This window comes from Lepisma saccharinum, chromosome 7, assembly GCF_977018435.1.
Source record: "Lepisma saccharinum chromosome 7, izLepSacc3.1, whole genome shotgun sequence".
NCBI classification, from domain to species: Eukaryota; Metazoa; Arthropoda; class Insecta; order Zygentoma; family Lepismatidae; genus Lepisma; species Lepisma saccharinum.
The window spans coordinates 85,605,981-85,627,440 of record NC_139235.1 but is presented as its reverse complement, the minus strand read 5'-3'; the positions used below and the strand labels follow the sequence as shown (position 1 = coordinate 85,627,440).

The 21,460-nt window shown below is 38.0% G+C and overlaps 1 protein-coding gene across 4 annotated transcripts in view; it reads right to left on the bottom strand.

Moving 5' to 3' along the window:
* The window catches only part of LOC145989987 (uncharacterized), a 74,248-nt gene extending 59,437 nt beyond the window's left edge, over positions 1-14,811 (bottom strand). For all 4 annotated transcript variants that reach the window (XR_014441908.1, XM_083125554.1, XM_083125556.1 and 1 more), the window contains exons 1-2: positions 14,678-14,811; positions 3,871-4,771 (exon numbers count right to left, since the gene is read on the bottom strand). Coding sequence is in view for 3 of the 4 variants with exons in the window: in XM_083125554.1 (XP_082981680.1) it covers positions 3,871-4,679 (809 nt within the window). In the remaining variant the exon portion in view is untranslated. The remainder of the gene's footprint in view (positions 1-3,870; positions 4,772-14,677) is intronic.
* Between the last annotated feature and the right edge of the window lie 6,649 nt (positions 14,812-21,460).

Genomic DNA, 21,460 nt, shown 5'->3' with positions numbered 1-21,460 from the left:
AAAAGCAAGTGCAAATTTTGATAAGCCATACATTTAGTGTACGAACTTAGGTCTGGACTATATGTCCGTACATGCCACGAAATTTCCGTATATGTACAGTCAGGACCGTACAGTTGGCAATGCTGTGCTTTCACCGCTCGATTTCCCTCTTCTTCCTCTGCAGCTATGCGCAGCCCTGCTCCACAGTTAGCTGGGACAGGTTATAGCAGTAAAATCAGTCAAGCATCAAGGAGATGCCATATTGAACTTCCATTGCTTCCTCCCTCATTTTTTCTCCCCAATAGAAGGGGTCCAGCCGGCCCCTGTGGCAGAGTGGTTAGAACATCGCGCTATGATGACAGGGGTCCCGGGTCCAAATCTTGGCCTGGGCATGGATGTTTGTGAGTGTCCATTCATCAATTTCATCATATCATCACTCATCTTTGCAAATTAGACAAAAGTAGAACAAGAAGCGAAGTAAAATAAAACAATTCAATCAATCAATCTAACATCATCACCTTGCAATCAAGGGGTCCCACGTTCGATACCCAGTGGAGGCACATAGTACTTCGGATTCCACTTTAAACTGTAGGCCCAGTCTTGATTAGCCTTACTGTGGACAAAGTGGACTTAAAACAACAACTCAATCAATCAATCAATCATTAGAAGGGGTCCAAAGTTTGGATTGATTGATTGATTGATTTGGTGTTTTAAGTCCACTTTATGCACAGTAAGGCTAATCGGGACTGGACCTACAGTTTGAAGTGGGATCCAAACCACTTGTACCTCCACCGAGTATCGAACCCGGGACCCCTTGATTACAAGGTGACGACGCGACCACTGCGCCATCGGGAAGGCCCCCAAAGCTTGGAATTGAGTTTTCAATTTGTTTCATGCTACAAAGTAATTTTTGTGATTGTACTGTTACATGGTATAAAATGTTTTTTTTTAAAACACAATACTGTACATATATGTTTATTTTACGGAGTTACTATGAAAGATATAATAGTGCTGTCAAAGTAGGAAAAATAAAGGAACCGATACATAACAAACTGAAATTTGGTATATAATTTCTTTAGCATTAATAACAACATATCAAAAGTCCCTGGCGATCATCCGTATGCTAAGTCCGCCATATTGAAAAATGGCGGGCAAATTTAAGTTTCCACGAAATAAAGGAACTAATTGGTATTAGCTTGGTGTTTGATATATCTTTCACTAGTAACATTAATTACAACATATTAAGGACATGCGGAGCAGTCTCCACCAAGCTCTTCCCCATGGCAATGTTGCCAACTTAGCTCTCTTGGGAGCCAGATCTGGCTCTTTTGTGCACTCGTTTGGCTGTGAACTGGGGCGACTGTCCTCGTGCGCCACTATCGTGCCATCACTGATTCCGGCCCACATAGACCAACTTTTGCCATGATTATACATTTTGCACATGACGTGATATTGTTATATTGGCTGCATCAAATTTCAAACAAGAAAGATGTAATATTATATCCAATTCATCCACCTATACTATATTTAAAAAATAACACTTTAAATAAAAGATATTTCATTAAGGACAAAAATGATAAAGCAGTATCTGATCTAAGTTTATGCCTTTCATCGGATAAAAAAGCACCACCCCCTCTTATATCCTCAGCTACTTTTTTATAGCACCGTGTTGACGTGAAATTGGTATAATCTTGTTATCAGGGAATCCTTTATTTTCGATTCCATACAACCATGAGATGGGCGATGCCGCCGGATCTACAGGGTCCTCCGTTCAGCCTTGGGTGCCTTGACGGTGGCACGCTTAACGGCCGGCCGGACACCTACTCCTGTCAAATCCCGCTATGAAAGCCTCTAGCTTCAAAATGATTTCAAGTTCTCAGAATTATAGTTACAATTACATTCGAAATAAGCACGTTAATTGTCACGGGGGATGTTGAAAATGTTGTCCTCGTGCATCCACTCGTTTTTGGCATGTTTTTAGGAAATTTCGCGTAGCTTTGGTAACAAGACACGCTAAAGGGATACTTAAGTTTCCTAACACCTCGTGATGCCAGAGTGCCAACTGAAACACATGGCTTTGAGCATAACTTGTGGATCTCTTTCTTTACCAAATTCTGTTTCAGTAACTTCGTGATCTCAGTTCAGTCGTATTTTTAAAGTGGTTACATGTTACAAGTGTTCTTGCGATCTTCTGTTGTTTTGTAAAGTGTTTGTTAAGTGTTATTTGCATTTTGCTAGAGTTTTAATAATGGCACGTACGTACACATTACAACAAAATGTTTTTATGTACGATTCGTATGTGATTACAAATTCTTGTGAGGACGTTCGTAGACGATTTTCAACAGAATTCCCACGTGTGCCTGCCTCACACACAGAAATATCATGCGAAACCTTGTGAACAAATACACATGTTTACACTTCAAGCGTCGCTTTCTCTTCACTAGAATACAAATTAATACATTCAGTACCTCACTTTTTCGATAATTGATTTCATAAGCATGTGCTCCGATTGGTCAACAGTCAGTTATGGGAGACTTTAGAGTCGCTCTTATTCAGAAATTCTTCTGTGGTAACAATATATGCAAGAAGAAACATGATATGTAGTCTAACGTCATTTCCTTTAAACATGGCACTCAATGTGTTGTTCAAGTTTCACTTGATCATGTATGTATAGCTTTATGACTGAAGTGTTGCTCACAAAATGTTTTTACACGTTGGCACCCCTGTACAAGTAATAATGTTATTTCTTGATATTTTAACACCTAAAAATAATAATTAATCTTCAATAAAGAAAGTAGAAGGCAGGTTTGCAAAGTTTTTACCAACCTACAACACCCCTCCCTCAGGAAAATTTAGTTAATCTGCTACTATTTGATCCTCTGATCTTTTAGCCGATTTCCAGGTTTTCCAAGGGACAAAAATCTCATTTTTTTCAAATCTAACCTGGCACCACTTGTCCAAGCTCAATGGATGGAAGAGAAGATGCACAATATCTTTTGGCAAAAGTTTATTTTGCTTGTGGTCACTTTACAGGTGGTAAGGATAGCTTAAATAGTCAGACAAAAAAAAAAAAATGGAGCGAATTTACAATACTGGACCCCTCCCCAATTTTTGTAATATTTCGCATACTTACTAATTGAGGCCTCCTAATCATGAATTTGAAGTTGGGGTCACGTGTAGAAATTGCAAAATAAGCTAAATTTAGTGGTCCGTGATCGGAACAGAAACCCTGGATTTCTCCACGAAAACAATGGTTATTTCAATACTTTACGTTTTAGAACGAAATTTTAACTACGTCTGCCTAAGCTAACCTAGCCTTACCGTGAATGGTTTGTGGGGTTCTGCGTGAATGGTTTTGGGGTTAGGCGTGAATGGCTTGTGGGGCACCGTAGAGAAATGTCAGTTTCGTAGCACTTGAGCGACAAATTTTAACTACACAATCGTGATCAAGTGTCCTAAATTATTAACTATGTGAAATATGAACAATGCCCTGTATTATTAATATGTACCCAACTAAAAGTTACTAAAAAAACTTACGAAAGAAAGAACTTTATTTCCTACCTTCAAAGTCGCCTCACACCATGCAGATTACTGAACAAGTGAATGCTACATTGAACAAACATGGTTTCCATGCTTGTATATGGAGAACGATCACGGTAATTGAAAAGCTCATTTTATAACTTCTACACGTCAATTAATAATTTCAACACGTCACCCTCACATGTTAACCTCAGATACTTCATTGGGACTACGTATTTCGTGAGTATAAGAAGTAGGATAGAAATTACGGATGGGTCCGGTATTGTAAAATCTTACCAAAAAAATTAAACTAAAGTGGAAGAAAGTTACAGTAACGTTCATTAAAATAACAAATAGCCAAATATATCATACCTTCCCTCACAATTATCTGGAGTTGTATTATCTTGAATTTCTGATTTATCCTCTTGACTATCCAATATCATGTTTGCGCCTGCATAATCTGAAAAGGGAATATCATGGTGTTCTGAGATAAAAAAATTTGTTTCTCCCAAAGGGTCACTGTCGTTATCCTCTAAAATGTTGCACGTGTCATCATATCCATTTAATGCTGATTTGTGATGACCACTCAGGACATTCACATCAATAAATAATTCATTTTCACGGTTCATTGTATTTGAGAGTACATCACTATTACTAACACTCTCTCGTTCATTTTCATGAACTTTTATGTGCCTTTCGTACATGCATTCCTCTGTAAAAATTTGACTGCACAAAGTGCAGTTGTATTTGGAATTATCATTGCTGGTTCCATTTACTCCAGGTTCAGACTTTCGTCGTTTGTATGCACATTTCACAAAAGATTTTGTTTCTTCATTATCCTCTGGGATGTGGCACATGTCGGCATTTCCATTTGTTTCTGATTCATAATGTTCACTTACAACGTTTTTGTCAATAGCATATTTGTTGGAACCACCATCAGTTATAAATTCACTTTTGATGGGCAGAGTTGTATTGAAGACTACATAACTCTTACTACCTCTCTCCTCCCCTTTGCACATTACCTGATTATTTACCAACATCATTTCTTCAAATGAATCATCACTTCTAACTGAATGATTCTGTTTTTCATGTAAGTCAACTGTTGAATCGCTTGGGTGGGTAACGATGGTAATGAAATCATTCTCATCCTCACTCACATATCTTGGAGTGGAATATATCATGTGGGACTGTCTTGCACTTCAAGCATGGGAAACAGCCTTCCTTTCTGCAATATGTTGTTGTAAAATTTCACTCCATGAGATGGGAGGAACACCTGCAATGCAAGAAAAATTATGTACATCACAAAATTAGGTAAAAAGCATAATTATTAGGGCTCAAAGGTTGATGAAAAATTATATTCTTTTCTCAACCTTGAAAGCAATGCTGCACCTGATATTAGTGTTTCCATGGGCATCCGAAGGGGGAAAAATCAACCAAAAATTATGTCGACAATTGGTAAGGAACAAACTCATATTGACCCATATATTTTTCATACACAATTCCGTGTCAGTCTGTTGCCAGAAAGAGACCAGTACAGGGCAGCAAGGAATCATCGTGCCCATTCAGAAAGGAACATGTGCGCTTGGAGCATCGTTATCAGGAAAAGACTGCAGTGCTGTGGCAGGAGGTGGTACCCACGGGAGACAGTCAAACACGGTAGAGGCCGTTGGCAGTGCAATACTGGTGTGCAACAGAAGAAGCGTGTAGGAAGATGGCGAGAAGAGTACATTTAAGTGATTACGAACGGGGCAGAGTGGTTGGTCAGCTGGAGTCAAGTGTGACTGAAGTGGCACGTGTTATGGAGGTATCAAAAAGTGTCATTTCCCAACTTCAGAAAGCTACTCGTACTAGAGGAACAGCTTTGCGTATGCATGGTGGAGGTCGTGGACGGTGTACAACTGCTCGCCAGGATCGGTACATTGTCCAGGTGGCAAAAAGGAATCAATCTGCCACTCCAGCCCAAATTGCTCAAGACCTTGTCAGTGCTTCAGGTGTCCGTGTGTCCCCAAAATCCATTACACGACAACTGAATAGTGGTGGGTTGTATGCCCGGAAGCCAGTAAAGTGTGTGCCATTAAAACCAGCTCACCGTCGTGCCAGATTACACTAGTGTGTGCAACATCGTAACTGGGACCAAGACAGATGGGCAAATGTGATGTTCTCTGATGAATCACAGTACTGTGTGACAAGTGATTTTGGACATCAAATGGTGTGGAGAGAACGTGGAACATGATACCACTGCACATCCTTGCCGCAGGGTCCGTTACTGGATCACGGTATTCTACCGAGATCCTGGAAGGTAATGTTCATTTTTTCGGGGTGCAGTGGGGCCTGACTTTCTTTACATGAATGATAATGCACGTCCACACACAACTGTCCAAGTGACAGAGACACTGGAAAGAGAAAACATCACCCGCATGGACTGGCCTGCATATTCACCGGATCTCAATCCCATCGAACATGCGTGGGATGCTCTCGGAAGGTGGGTTGCACAAAGGAATCCCCCACCCCGGACCATCCAGGAGCTGAAAACTGCACTTCAGGAAGAATGGGACAATATACACCTCGCGCTCACGAACACTCTCATCGACAGCGTGCCAAACAGGTGTGCAGCTTGCTGTGCAGTCTGTGGTGGCCACACGCCATACTGATTTCCTCTGGACTCACTCTACACATGCCAAATTGTGATTCATGTGCTTTCCTCACTTTGTTTTGCTTATGCTGGTTTTGCTTTATGACGTCCTGTTTCTTTGGTTGATGGGGAATCTCCATCATCTTTTCTCAATAAACCTTAACTGATATCTGTAATTATATATTGTTCACTTGTTGCACCCTGATCACGTAGTCAAAAGTTATTGGTCAAAACGTGTGTGTTCCTTAGCAATTGTCGACCAGTGTATATATTTCACACATATAATTTCATTTCAGCCACAATAATGTGTGTTAATTATTGCATTAAAATGAAAAATTCAAATTTAAGCAATGTTTTATAAGGGAACAACACTATTATTGGGGGAAATGTGCCTTGTTTGTCCCCCTGAAACAAATACCTTCCTTGCCCCTCGCTGGAAAAAATCCTGTGGACGTCCATGTCTGTTACCCTTCGGTTAATATCAGAAAACCTTGTTTTTATTTTTGCATTTGACCTTTTTTTTTTCTTTTAGGTCATTCTTCAGTAATGTTTGCAGTCTTTTCTACTTCTTTTCTTCTCCTCTGTTGATTCATAAATTTTAAATGCATTTGTTAGCATAACTTATATGCTGACCGACTACTGTATCGCGCAAGGTCTACTCTGAAAAGAGGTGCATGATTTATACAGAAAAACCTTGGAAATCTGTTCACTATGTGTGAGGGTAAGCATAGGCATAACCTAGTGAGGACAGAGGGTAGCAAAATGTGAAATGATCAGTCAGCTAAAACAAAAGTTTCAAGAAGATAATCTGCAAGTGAAAAATTGCAAATTTTAACAGTACTACCTAAAAGCTGGTCATGCAATAAAATACAAAGAGAATTTCAGGTTAGCAACAGAATGGCAAGAAAAGGGTATTTTGGCAACACCTAATCCTAAACCTGGAAAGGTTTTAAATGAAGCTCTCATTGAAAAGGCAATCAGTTTCTACAACAGTGATGCTGTCAGCCATCTTATGCCTGGAAAAAAAAAAATTGTTTCAATAAAAACAGGTAACTAGAATTCATGTTCAAAAGAGGGTAGTGTTGGGCAACTTGAAGGAACTGTATGAGCTGTTCAAAAACGAAAATCCTACTGATAACACTTGGTTTACAAAATTCGCTGATTTAAGACCTAAACATTGTGTCTTGGCAGGTGGAAGTGGTACCCACACAGTCTGTATTTGCACAACACATCAAAATATAAAACTAATGATACAAGTGCTAAAATTCAAGAAAATTACACTGAATGTTGGCACAGCCGTAAGTGACTATAAATTGTGTTTTGTGCAGATAATGTGTATAGCACCAGGTACAGCATGCCACCTTAATGAATGTCCTTCGTGTCCAGGTGTAGATAATTTTAAACATGAGTTACAGTTGCAGCTAGATAATGAACTGGAAGACTACATTAGATACAAGCAATGGGTATCTGTTGACAGATGTAATTTAGTAATGTTCACTAAAACTGCAGATGACTTTGTAGAATCTCTTATGTGAAAAGTTGTTAGTTTTGAAGAGACATTCTTTTATTGCAAGGGAACACATAGATTTAAGAAAATGAGGCTGTGGTATGTATGAACTTTGCGAAAAATTATTCGTTTGTAGTACAAGATGAGGTCCAGTCTTTTCATTGGAACAAGGAGCAAGCAACTATTTTTCCAATAGCAGTTTACTACAAGGATCACAATGATCTAAAATTCAAAAGTATTGTATGTATCTCTGAATGTCTGCAGCATGATACTGTTGCCGTTCATTTATTTAAAAAAGAAAGCTTATCTCTCCTTTGATTGGTACTGATTACCAGTGGCGTAGCGTTATAGTACGCCCGGCGTTCCCAGATTTAAAATTTCAAAAATGCTTAAATGCTGTGATTATAAAGTAAAACGTGACTAATTTCATATATGTTTGACCTTCATGGCATTATAATAGCTATTTTTCGCGATCCGCTTGCAATGCTCCACTCTCAACACTCGTTCTAGCATCTCTTTTCAATGCCTTTCCAGGCCGGACGCCGAGCAGGTTCGGCGTACAGGACTCTATATTCCTTGCTGCCTTTCTGGAGGGAAAGCTTCGATTTCTACAGCAAGCGCGTAAATGCTCTCTCTTACGCCAGCGTACGGAGGAGAAGAGAGGTCTACCGTGATTGGTTCATGTGAGCCTTCCTGCCTTCTGAAGCAGACGACAGCGGTAGAATTCCTACCCGGTTCTTCGCTCTTCGCGCTCCAGCAACTCGTGCTATGTGATGCTACAATACGCAATATTGACTGACGTAACTTTACCAATCTCAAATATACTGCTTCTTAATGGCCACTGCATTGTATGATTTATCGCACGAACAGCGATGTGCATTAGAAACTAAAAGATCAACACAGTTTTTGTCAAGTAAGTTGGTGAAGTCCTCGTGGTAGAAATTCAGCCTGTGGCTGCTCTACCACTTAACCCGTAAAACTGTTAATTTTTTTATTGTATTTTTTTTCGTTATTATCTAACTACTTAATATAGTGTCAATGGAAATGTTTAGCATTCATTTGTAATCTCTTAACATCGAATGGTCTCTGGACAAAATTATTTTAAAATGTTTATCAGCATTCTCAAGATGTAATAAACACTGGTCTGAATTACTAATCGGCACTGTTATGCCAGTAGAGTGTACGATATTTGGATCATCCACTCTGTTTTGCACAGTGTGCAAGACGACAGAGGTCCCAGGTTCGAATCCCGGCGTGAACACGGGTGTTCTTTGTCAGTGTCCCTTCATCAATATCATCACTCATATTCATATTCGCAATTAACCAAAAGTGGTAGAAAAGCGAAATAAAATAAACCAAATCAGTCAGTAGTTGGATCATCCACAACAATGACATCTACTGTTGTGCAGAGGCGCTTATGATTCAGGTAGTTCTTTAATGACTTGCGTCATGCAGAAAGATATAAAAAAAGGTTAAAAACACCAGAGTTCAAAACATTTGTTGCATAGTGAGGGATCTAATTTTCTAGCTAAAACATGCATGGATGATGTTTTATTGAAAACCCAGCTGACTTCAGGCAAATAAACAATACCTGTGGCGACTAATACCATAAGTAAATTATTAAGCAAGCAAGGGCCGACTCTTCCTTCGGACTTGGCGTTCCCACCCGAAATGTCCATGCTACGCCACTGCTGATTACAGATTTGAAACAAATTTACTACTTCTCAGATGGTTCAGCTGTGCAGTTCAAAAACAGGAAAAACTTCTCAAACATTTGCCATGATGTGAATGATTTTGGAGTAGCAGCGGAGTGGCATTTTTATGCTAGCTACAGCTCATGGGAAAGGAGTGTGTGATGGTCTGGGTGGTACTGTGAAAAGACTTTCAGGAAGGCCAAGCCTGCGGCAGCCCTATGATAATCAAATAATTACACCACCACAGCTGTTTACATGGTGTGAGGAAAATATTGACTCCATACAGTTCTTCTTCAATGAAAAACTACACAATGAAGAACAACCAATACTTGCAGATAGATTTCTGTCTGCAAAACCGATACCAGGTACACATAAATTTCACAGTTTCATCCCGGTGTCTAATACAGTGTTGGTGACAAAGGTATTTTCAACAAGTGAACAGTCATGCACTTTTACTATGTTAGGAGCAGGCGTGAAACAGAGGCTGCAACTGGCAGAAGTGAAAGGATATGTAAACTGTGAGAACAACAATCATTCGTGGCTTGCTGTAGTCTTGGACAAGAATAAGGCTGCAAATATGGTGGAAGTTGATCCTTCTCAATCATTTAATTTCAAAAGCGACTATGCATATAAACTACAAGTGCCTGTCTCTCAGATTCTCAGCCTTGTGGAACCCAGATGTCCCACTGGCCGTAGTTACTACCTTTCAAAGGAAGAAATGGATGCAGCAACCATGGCTCTTGAAAATTACCGTACAGTACATGAAAGTTGTTTCCATGAAAGAAGGGAAGGTATGATAATTATGATTTCCTTGTAGAGTGTAATGAACTTTTAAATTTAACTGTAATATTCCCGTGTCATATGGTCTTACCTAGTGTGTATTTGTTTATTTATGTCAAAAACTATGATCATATTGTGATCCCATAACAAAACTTCTAAGACTTGATGTTGAAATATGGATGTTTCTATGTACCTTTTTTAAAAATTTGGTACTAATTTACTATTCATCGGACAGATTTCTTCATTTTTACACAAGAAACTACTTATGGTAATAACTTCCTGTAGCATTGTCTAACATCTGAAAGGTGTTTTGTGTGATGTGGGAATGTTTCATAGCGGAAATTCATGTTCTTTATGGAAAATTAATTCTCCGACGGACAATAGCCTTTGGCGCGTACACCTTTGTACATCATCACTCGTCGTGATTGTGTTTTGTTCATGTTCATTTGGTATCCAGTATTTCGAACTGTCTGTGTTTGCAACGAAAGTTAGAAACATGACGTCTCGTGGATGCGTGGTGAAATTCGTACTGGGTGTGGACGATCCAGTGGATTTTTTAAATTAATTGTACACGGGATTGTGAAGAAAGGAAAGGAATGTTGAAAATGTGGCAGTGAATGTAAGCTACTCGTTAGAATGAATGGGCTGTGGGTATATGCCTAATATGACCTGTCGTAGATGTGTGGTGAAATTCACGTAAGTTTTCCGTATCCTGGAAACGTATTTCTTCTAATTTAGAAGTTTGGGGCTCATTTGGGGGCAGGTGACTACGCCAATTTCTAACATGCCTTTGACAGGGACTCTATAGAGAAAGCCGGAGCGGAGCGGAGGCGGGGCCGCGGTAGGTCAATTACCCCAGGGGCGGAGCCTGGAATCAGTGGGAAATTTGGACTAAAAAATTTCAAACCAAAATAATTTTTTTGTTTAAATTTCACACCGATTCCGGGACGGATAGCCCCAAAAACCATTCACGGATAGCACCACGAAACATTACAATTTTCTTCGTAAAACAATGCAAAAAAGTTTTAAAAAAAAATAGATCAGATGAGCTGTGTTCAAGGGTATTTCTTGGGTTCCAAAGGTTGAAACACTGCATAACGAGTGAAAATCAACAAAACACAAGCACAACGCGCGATTATGTACGAAGGTGTACGCGCCATATTGTGTCTCAGGCAAGTGAAAAGACTACGAGAAAGAAGTACTCGTAATGTGAAAAATTGCAATTACTTTGATCAAAAAAAACGTCACCTTACACCTTAAGGAATGTTCCACGAAGCAGATAGGTAAGTACGAATGTCAAAAATTGACGAAATGAAGAAGTTATAGGTGTCCGACGGATAGTAAAAAATTTCAAAAATAGTTTGAATGACCTTGAAATGGAAAAAATGAATAGTAGTCATGTGTGCAGCTCATAGCAAAAGCAACAATTTGGTTCTTATCCCAACCTTCTACGTCAATTCTAGCTTGATTTATGACTTATTTTGTGATTGCATATGTGCGGCAAATTGTGCTATTTTTCATACTTTAGAGGGCTCTAACTAGAAAAGCACAACAGATAAAAATCTGAAATTTTGCAGTTTTTCCTACCTTAGAGTAGTACTTCATGATAATTAAGTATGAATAAAATTAGAGATGGTCAGGTGTTTTTCATTGGTTCACTTGATATGGAATGACCGTGACTGTGAATTGGCTAAACTCATGCTCCTTCTAAAAGCGGACACACCATAGTGAACAGTTCTGTGATTTACACACACAAGGTCATCAATAATGATGAATAACTCAATCGGCAGCAGTTTGAAAACCAATCACACACTAAACTTAACAGTTGGGCTGAAAAGTTCGTAGGCTGACTCATAGATGGCGTTACTAGAATTAAATCCATGTGATTTTTACTTAGTACTAACCTTCAAAAGATACGTGTATAAATTTCACAGCTGCCGGATAATTAGTTCGTGAGATATAGCATTGTGGGTGAAGCAGCTTTTGTTATTGTGAAAAAATGGATAAAAAAAGAATTTCGTGTGTTAATAAAGCATTGCTTTTTGGCGAAAAAAAATACTGTTGAAGCCAAGGCTTGGCTTGATAAACATTATTCGGACTCTGCACCAGGAAAATCAACCGTTGAGAAGTGGTTTGCTAAATTTAAACGAGGCGAAATGAGCATCGAAGGCGATGCACGCAGTGGACGCCCCAAAGAGGCTGTTACCGACGAAAACATCAAAAAAGTCCACAAAATAATTTTAAATGATCGTAAAGTGAAGTTGATCGAGATAGCTGAGACTTTAAAAATATCAAAGGAACGTGTTGGACATATTGTGCATGAATATTTGAACATGCGAAAGCTGTGTGCAAAATGGGTGCCACGCGTGCTCACAATCGATCAAAAGCAACAACGTTTTGATGATTCGGAGCAATGTTTAGCGATATTCAACCGTAATAAAATTGCTTCCCCATCCACCATATTCTCCAGATCTGGCCCCCAGTGACTTTTTCCTGTTTGCAGACCTTAAAAGAATGCTCGCTGGAAAGAAATTTAGCACTGATGAAGAGGTAATCGCCGAAACTGAGGACTATTTTGAGGCTAAAGAGAAATCGTACTATAAAAATGGCATCGAAAAATTGTATGACCGCTATAATCGTTGTATTGCCCTCGAAGGCAACTATATTGAATAATAAAATCGAATTTTGTCAAAAAAATATTTTTTACTATGTTAGCCTACGAACTTTTCAGCCCAACTGTTAAGAAGCCATGAATGACAAGCCACTGTGCCTACTACAATTGTCTACAGTGGAAATATTATATATGTGAATATGCTTATAGATGAAACAGAGGCTGAAGAAACAAGGAAACACAAAATCTGCACCTTCTGTTCAAGCAAATAGAGGAGGATGACAAAAGTGCTTTGCAGGCATTGTTCCAAACAATATATTGAGAATACCAAACAAATTACTGTTTTGAATGTAACTATGGACATTAAATCATGTCATATCTTTTTCGTTTGTTACAAACATACTATAAAAAGCAAATTTATATTCTTAGCAATTTTCAATTGCCAATAAAATAAAACTCTTCCCATAAAACAAAAAAGTGAGATCATCAAAAATGACTGCACCTTAGCTTCAACGTTCCTGATTTTCCAAGTTAGGTCTCTAGGGTTAAAAAACACTTACTGAAGGATTCAAAACACTACAATGAAACCCTATTAACAAGGAGGGCAAAACAATTAGGAATTCAGAAAAGAAATTGTTTGCCTTGTCAAAAACTACAATCGACAAATACCTTTCATCAGTATTTATTATTCTCATCATGAGTAAAGCTCAAAACGTGACAGATTAATGGTAATTCGAAATAATGGTAATTATGCGATATAGCCCGAACAACTCTGACTCGTTTATTTCGTTCATTTTAGCATTGATACTTACCTACTCTGCACTGCGGAAGAATCTTTCAGGTGAAGTTATGCCTTTTTTTAAAAAAAATAGTGTCAACTTTTCATATTACGAGTCATTATTTGTCTTCCTTGTTCCGCTTGGGTAACAGACAATATGGCGTGCACTCGTCATGGATCATTGCACGTCGTGCTTGTGTTTTGTCGATTTGGAGTGGGTATGCGGTGTTTCAACCTTCTTAACCGAAAAATACCTACTTTCGTATTCATTATGTCATCACAAACGATTGATGGATAGTCCCACAAACCATTGACAGATAGCCCCAAAAACCATTCACGATAGCCACAAAAACCATTCACGATAGCTACAAAAACTATTCACGATAGCCCCAAAAACCATTCACGATAGACCCAAAAACCATTTCCTGAAAAGTTAGGTTAGGTTGGGTTAGGTTAGGTGAGCATAGTTAAGAAAAAAAATTCTCGTAAAAAAAAGGCATGTTTGGAAACACTGGCTAGACCGTGTGACTTTCGGCGCTCGCGCCATCTGCACATACATAATGGAAACAACGGCAAAATGTTGTCGCTTTACAAAAAATGCAAGTTCTTACATAAAAAGTGATTATTTCTTGTTCTGCAGCATTCTATGGTGAAGTTTTCAGTTTCCCCGAAAGAATATACCTCGAAGAACTTGGACAATGCTACAGAAACTGATTTCAGTAAGTAGTTTCTCCTGTAAATTTGAAGAAATCTGTTCGGGCTATATCGCATATTTGCCGAAATAATTTTATTAATTAGTAATACACAAGAAAAATGAAGAATTCTGTAATTCATAATTTGCTGCTTGTATGTTACTTTGGTAAGATTTTACAATACCGGACACAGCTGTAATTCCATCCTACTTCTTATACTCACAAAACATGTAGTCCCGATGAAGTATCTAAGGTTAACGTGTGGGAGTGACGTGTTGATATTCTTATTTGACGTGCAGATGTAGTATGGTCCGGTATTGTAAAATTGCTCCGTTACTTTTAACTGGAGCAACACATGGTTATAGTACGAATCTAAAAGAAACGTTCGTATAAGATTTACACAGTCCCGACAATTTTCTTGAATACGTAATCGGACAGCTTTCTCGATAAATATAGTTTGAATGTAGTCTCACAACACATCTTACATGTATTCATGTAATTTCCAATTGTCTGCTTCGCTTTCCGAATATTTCCCAGAATCATTGTGATATATGTCATTGTTAAACCAAATAAATTAATAAAAACTGTAGGGTTATTTGTAAACATATATACTTCACAGATTAGTACGAATGTTGACAACACACGATTCTTGCACAGATTACTGCACAATCAGAAAAATACACTGTCTGCAATAATGAGCAATTCTATCTGCTATGCGGTGACGAGATCGTGAACAACAAAAAAATGTGTACACTACTCACTCTGCCGGTTTGTTTCTTTATACAGCATATTTGCAGAATATACAATTCAATCTAAAAGTGTATATATATATACGGGTATAGCGTCAAATCATCGCCGACAAAACATCCACAGCACAAAACATCGACGGCAAAAAAATCGACGGCAAAAACATCGACGGTAAAAACATAGGCGCCAAAAACATCGACAGTACAAAACATCGACGGTAAAAACATCGACAGTACAAAATATCGACGCCAAAAACATCGACGGTAAAACATCGACAGTACAAAACATCGACGGTAAAAACATCGACAGCACAAAACATCGACGCCAAAAACATCGACGCCAAAAACATCGACGGGAAAATCATTTTTTGACAAAGTTTTCCACACTAAGGAATTCATATCTAATCCCGAATATTTTGAGATGGCTACCCTAAATTATAAAGTGTTTCAGTGAAACGAATAATGAGCGAACTCAAGTTGTACAATGGTCATTGTCGTAAGAACGGCCCGCGAGGTCGAAACACGCCCTCTCAATAAAGACTTTATTATTATTATTATTGATAAAATTACAAACAATGAGATTGGGCAGTGAACGTGATTGATTAGTTTCTGGTAACCATTTATCACTTCTCGCCGGCAGCGTTTGTGGTCGGGCGAAACGGAAGTTTAAAGTAGGATCTGAACCACCATGTGCTTTCACTGGGTATCGAACCCCGGACCCATTGATTACAGGATAACACTGCGTTTATTGCAGAGACAATTGGTAAAATTAGTTTCTTTTGCAAATAAAGTAACTGGTGATTGAAAGTATTTTTAAATTTTTCACACCACTCTTACAAATGTTACAGTGATGGGTATCAATGACCATCTGAATCAAACTGTTCATCTAGTAAGTCACTTTCCCTCAGAATATTTGCTCTTATTCCCTTATGTTCACCTTATCAGGGACGGCGTTCCAGGCGGGCTAGGGGACTGAAGCCCCACAAAACAGCTCTGGCTCCCTTCTCCCCAAGATTATTATAGTAGGTTAGACGCATTTCGACCAAAAATTGGAAAAACTAGGAGTTTTCTCACTCAATATTTTCTATTATAAAACTTCCATTTCGCCAATCATAATTCACCAAACTTGCTACAAAAGTTGAATCACTATTTTTAGGAATAGGTCTAAAAGGTGCGAAAATATTTTTTTTTTATAAGTATAGGACGTTCAACACCTAACGAACCTTTAAGCTTCATTTTCATAGACGTGCGCACAGGCAGGCAAGGGTGGCCGACTGTCCCCCCTAATCCTTTACTTAGAAATGCAATATAATCTTATTGCAGTTATAATATTATACTCTAAGAATGTTACCTATTTTTAAGCCGATACATGTCCAAGCAACTACGGGAGATGGGGTTGCTTGTATTACTTTGTATATAATTGAACTATTCCACTCCTTTTTGTAGGAAATTTCTTGTTATTAACACTCACTCATACATTATTCGTTAGCTGTGAGTTGTGAGCTGTGTTGCTTAATGTGGCTGGCGAATAAATGGCTCATACTTGGAAATTAATAAATTATGTGTAGTTGTTTTGAATCTGAACCTGAGAGATTAATTTAAAGTCACATATAATTTAAACAGTGTGATCTTTTTTTTTAATAATGCAATGCATATATAGCTTAATTGCAAATAGTCCAACAAGGCATGATATCTCCGAAAGCATCTTAAGAGATGCAGGATAGAAACTTATTCCTTTAAAGATCCTATTTGTAACAAGATGGGCTTGCTGTGCGAATGCTATGACAGTCATAAATTCTTTCTGTAAATATTTGACATAGGAGATAGTCTCAAATACAAAAGTAACTGAAGTGAAGGCAATAGAAGAGGCTTTCGCAAATGAGAATGGCGGAAGCAAGGGTAGCATTGACCGTCTAAAATTTTCAGGTTTATTAAAATTTACAAGTCAATGGTACTTTTATTGACCTCTTCGGGCCAGAGGAGCAATTTTTATGATTTCACAAATGTGACAGTTGTTTCACAAAATAAAAATAATCTTGGACGCTATTTTTATGGCCTAGAAAACTTTTGAATCCTCCCCAAAAAAGTTAAGCGGCAAGTTTGATTGTGACCATCTAAAGTTAGATTCCAAGTTACGCCCATGAACTTGGATAGATAAATTCCTCGTCAAACAAAAAAATAGATAATACGTGGCAAAATGATGTCTAAAAGTGGCGGCGATTGGTTTCCAGAACTGGGGAGGGGGGACAAGGACAGTTTACTTTCCCTTGGTACATAAGGTTTAGCATAGTGCGAGAGAAAATGTGGCAAAATGTATGGGGGTCCAACTGCCCCCTCCCACGCCCCCATAATCTCCGTCACTAGCTAAATGTGAAAGAACATTTTTCTACTATGCAGCAAATCATGGGTTACCTTCATAATGGGATTGGTAACTAGAGGTTGAGTGCTGTATTTATTCCCTCAAATGTAACAGTTATTTAACAAAATAGTCCTGGATAATATTTTTATGGGATGGAAAAACTTTTTGATTCTCGATTAGTGCAGTGGCGGCGATTAGGTTGGCATGGGGGAGCAGTTGCCCCCCACACTTTTTGCCGATTTTGCCCCCGCATTATGCTAAACCGTATGTACGAAGAGAAAGTAAATTGTTCTTGCCCCCCCCCCCCCCCAAGTTTTGGAACCCAATCGCCTCCACTGCATTTAACTGTTGATGGATAACACAAAGCTTATAAAGTTCGTTAAAGGCAATTTTGAACATTTCAACCATTGCAGGCAGTTGCTGGAGGGTTATTATTTCTAATTCCCTTCCATATCACAACAGCAGTGAGCGGCGGAAGATTGTAGCTTTCCGTAGTTCATAAATTCGGAACTTTCTGAATTGAAACCGCCAAATCCAATTAACACATCACTTACTGTCCATAGTAAAGCTTTCCTTTAATTTAGAAATTAATAAATCATAATCTTAATATTCTCTTCACATGTAACTCTTCTGCTTTCACATGCTGGAATCGAAATGGGCTACTATGACATTGCACAAATTATTTTCTAACCTCAGAAATGAGGGTAATATACATCCAACCAACTAAATACTGCAATACGGTGCAAAAATCAGCACGCTTGGGGAATGTAGGCATACTCCTAAGACTCCGAAGAGCATTAAATTGCCCAAGTGTGCTGACTTTGCACAAATTGCAGTATTTTATAGTGGAATTCGAGCCACTTAATGAAATGTACCCCCACCAGGGATCGAACACGGGAACACTTGGTTACAAGGCAGCAGTCTTATTGCCAGACTACCTGGGTCTGGAACTCAATTTTAATATTTCTAATTCATAGTTTGTTAATTCCTTGATTTCATAACGTCGTATTTCTCTCTCTCGGAATTTTTAGCGAAAAGAATAGCTATATGTAAGTAGTGTAATTGGATCGGTTCAAAGTCATACTTGATACGAGGCCTATTATTTTTATTAATTTAAGCACAATGGAAAACCTATTTTGATGATGTTTTTGTCGATTTTAAACTATTGCAAATCTGTGATTTTTACCTCATACTTGGTACGAGGCCTATTGTTTTTATTAATTTAACCACAACGGTAAACCTATTTTGACGATGTTTTTGTCGATTTTATACTATTGCAAATCTGTGATTTTTCATCTCATATTTGGTACGAGTGTCATAATTTCTTACGAGTTAAAGTACGTAACACCTACACCCACGCTCACCCACACAAATTTACTTCTGGTCTACTTCCGGTCTACTTCTATTGCAACCTGTTGCGCAACAAGTTATTACGCTACATTGCGATGGCTTGTAAGGGTAAACTATTGCATCATGTTGCGCAACAAGTTATTACGCAATATTATGATGACCCTGTATCTGACGTGTTGTTTTCTGATTGGTTGGATTATGACGTAATGGGTGTTTTCTGATTGGCTCACTGTCTCTGATGTTTTCAACGCGGTCCGCGCTTAGGTTATTTAAATGCGAAAGCATTACAGGTCAGTCAGTATCGTGAGAGTGTTTGAAGAGTGTGAACGTGTTGTTGCAGTGCTGCTCATAATTTATTTTTTTTGTTAAAAGTTAAGTATTCAATTTATTTTAAAAGCTACATAGCTCATAGTAATTTCGATCAGCTTGAGTTTTGATGTGATCGGACGTTACTTGTTGTCTCTGGAAATTCTGTATAAATAACATAGCTGAAAATTTTATCGTAATAGCTACAATTATTTTATTTTGAAAGTGGTTCAAGTTGTTTTTCACACAGATTGAATTTGTATGAATATGTATTTGTATTGAATTTTGTATTTTTTTCCGAGAAAATGTATATATAAATACCAGAGCTGAGAAAAATTATTATAATTATAACTATTGTTTTTTTAAGTTACATTCTATCAATTATCGTAAGTTTAAAAGAATCTTATTGAATTTTGAGTTGATTGTGAGTCTTATTGTTATTTACTTAAAGCATATTAAAAAATGTCATCTACCAAGTTCATCTAATGTGCTATTTGTGGGAAATTAATCTCCAAAAGTAATATTAGCAAGCATAGGGTAAGATGTTGCGAAACAGGTTCAAAAATAAATCGTTCGTTACCTACTAGGCCTTGTACTCAATGCGAAAAAATAATTACCATTGCTAATTTAAGTAAACACATGAAAATTTGCAAAGCATCAACCGGACATGGAACATTGAAAAGAAAAATTGATCATCCTGAAACTGAAGCTTCTACTTCTAAACAAATTAAGATGTCTAATGACCAAAAGCCGATTAGATCTGCATTCAACAACTAACTCCAGGATTTCTGTTTTACTTCGAACCCACGCTGTGATATTTCTAGTTTCTTGAGTGAATTTAAAACATCTATCATAAATATTCTGAAAAATAAACTGGAAAACAACTGCATAAAAGTATATGTTGATCTAATTTGTGAATATGAGAAACCCAATGGTACAAGAAATATTTTCTTTCACAAAACGAGAAACCAAGTTTCTTATTTGGCAGACATTGATAATTTGAACGTTTTTTATTCTAATCTTACTAGTGAATTGATTAGGAAACACGATGAATTCGAGGCTAAGGGATCAGGTTGGTCTCTATGTGGAAGTCCTCACAGGTTAATCGCTTATGTAAACAAATTTACACCTTTTTCTGCTTCGAGCTATGTTCCACTTCCGGTAGAAATTCAGCATAAAAAAGCTGTGCTGAACATTTATAACACCGACAATAAGTGTTTTATGTGGTGCATTTTAGCAGCGTTTCACCCGGTTTATTGTTCAAATAATCCATGTCGGGTTAGTCATTACACACAATATATCGATGAGATTGAATATGCTATAACAGGCATCGAATACCCTGTTGCCATTTCCGACATAACAAAGTTTGAAAACAGGGCACGAAATAGAGAAGGAAAACGATTAGCTATAAATGTATATTCGTATACTTCAGTTAAGAATTTTGTGCATCCTGTTAGGATAACTAATATTGTTGATGACGAAGCCATGGAAATCAATCTGCTTCTCATTGCTGACGATAATGTTCATCTTACACGCTAATTCGTTCACTCTCCCGCTTAGTCAGAAGCCAAACAACCAAGCATGATGCACACATTGAAGTTTGTCCAAGGTGTTTAACCGTATTCGACGATCGTAACCAACGTAATTACGAACATTTCAAAAATCAAGAAATTGCCAAACAAAAACTTGCTGAACATAAAATCTACTGTGGAGTCAACATGCGATTCTTGTAGTGGACGACATATCTCTCTTTTCTCTCTAGAGTTAACATCAGCTTGCTTTGATTAGAATCAGGTGGACATTTAATTTCGGGAGCCGGAGGTAAATCGGAAAAAGTAGCATGCAAAGTATTTGGAAATTCAATGTCTACCTCAATGAACAGACCAAATTCACGATCGTCGAAATGATTAATATCAATTGAAATAGGATCCAGTCACTCGAATCTTCGTATGGAAGTTTTTGTATCATTGCGAAACCGTAGAGATTGTTTACGTCAGCGTAAAATATGTAATTCGATGGTCGCATGTTAATGCCCAAAGAAAATGAATTCGAAGAATTTAAAATGCACAAGGTTTTTGTTGGAACATCCGGCCATTATCATTGCGGACTTTGAGGCTTTTCTCAAACCATTGTCTTATTGCGATCCGGATTCCGAATTTTCTTCCACAACACCGTACCAGCTTCATGATCCAAATAGTTTTGGATATGTTGTTGTTTGGCAAGATAGGATAGATAAACCATATATATATCGCGGATCGAATGTTATTGAACTCTTTTTCAAAAAGATGGTGGAGGAGGTTGAGAACATTGGCAGCTTCTTATGTCAATCGAAATCAATGCTTCCACTATCAAGCGATGAACTTCAATCTTACAATAACATTGAAACGTGTCCGGTGTGTGATCAACATTTCACGGATGAGAATCGGAAAGTATTTCACCACAATCACTTCACCGGAAACTACATTAGTGGAATCTGTAACACCTGCAACCTCTAGATCCAGAAGCCT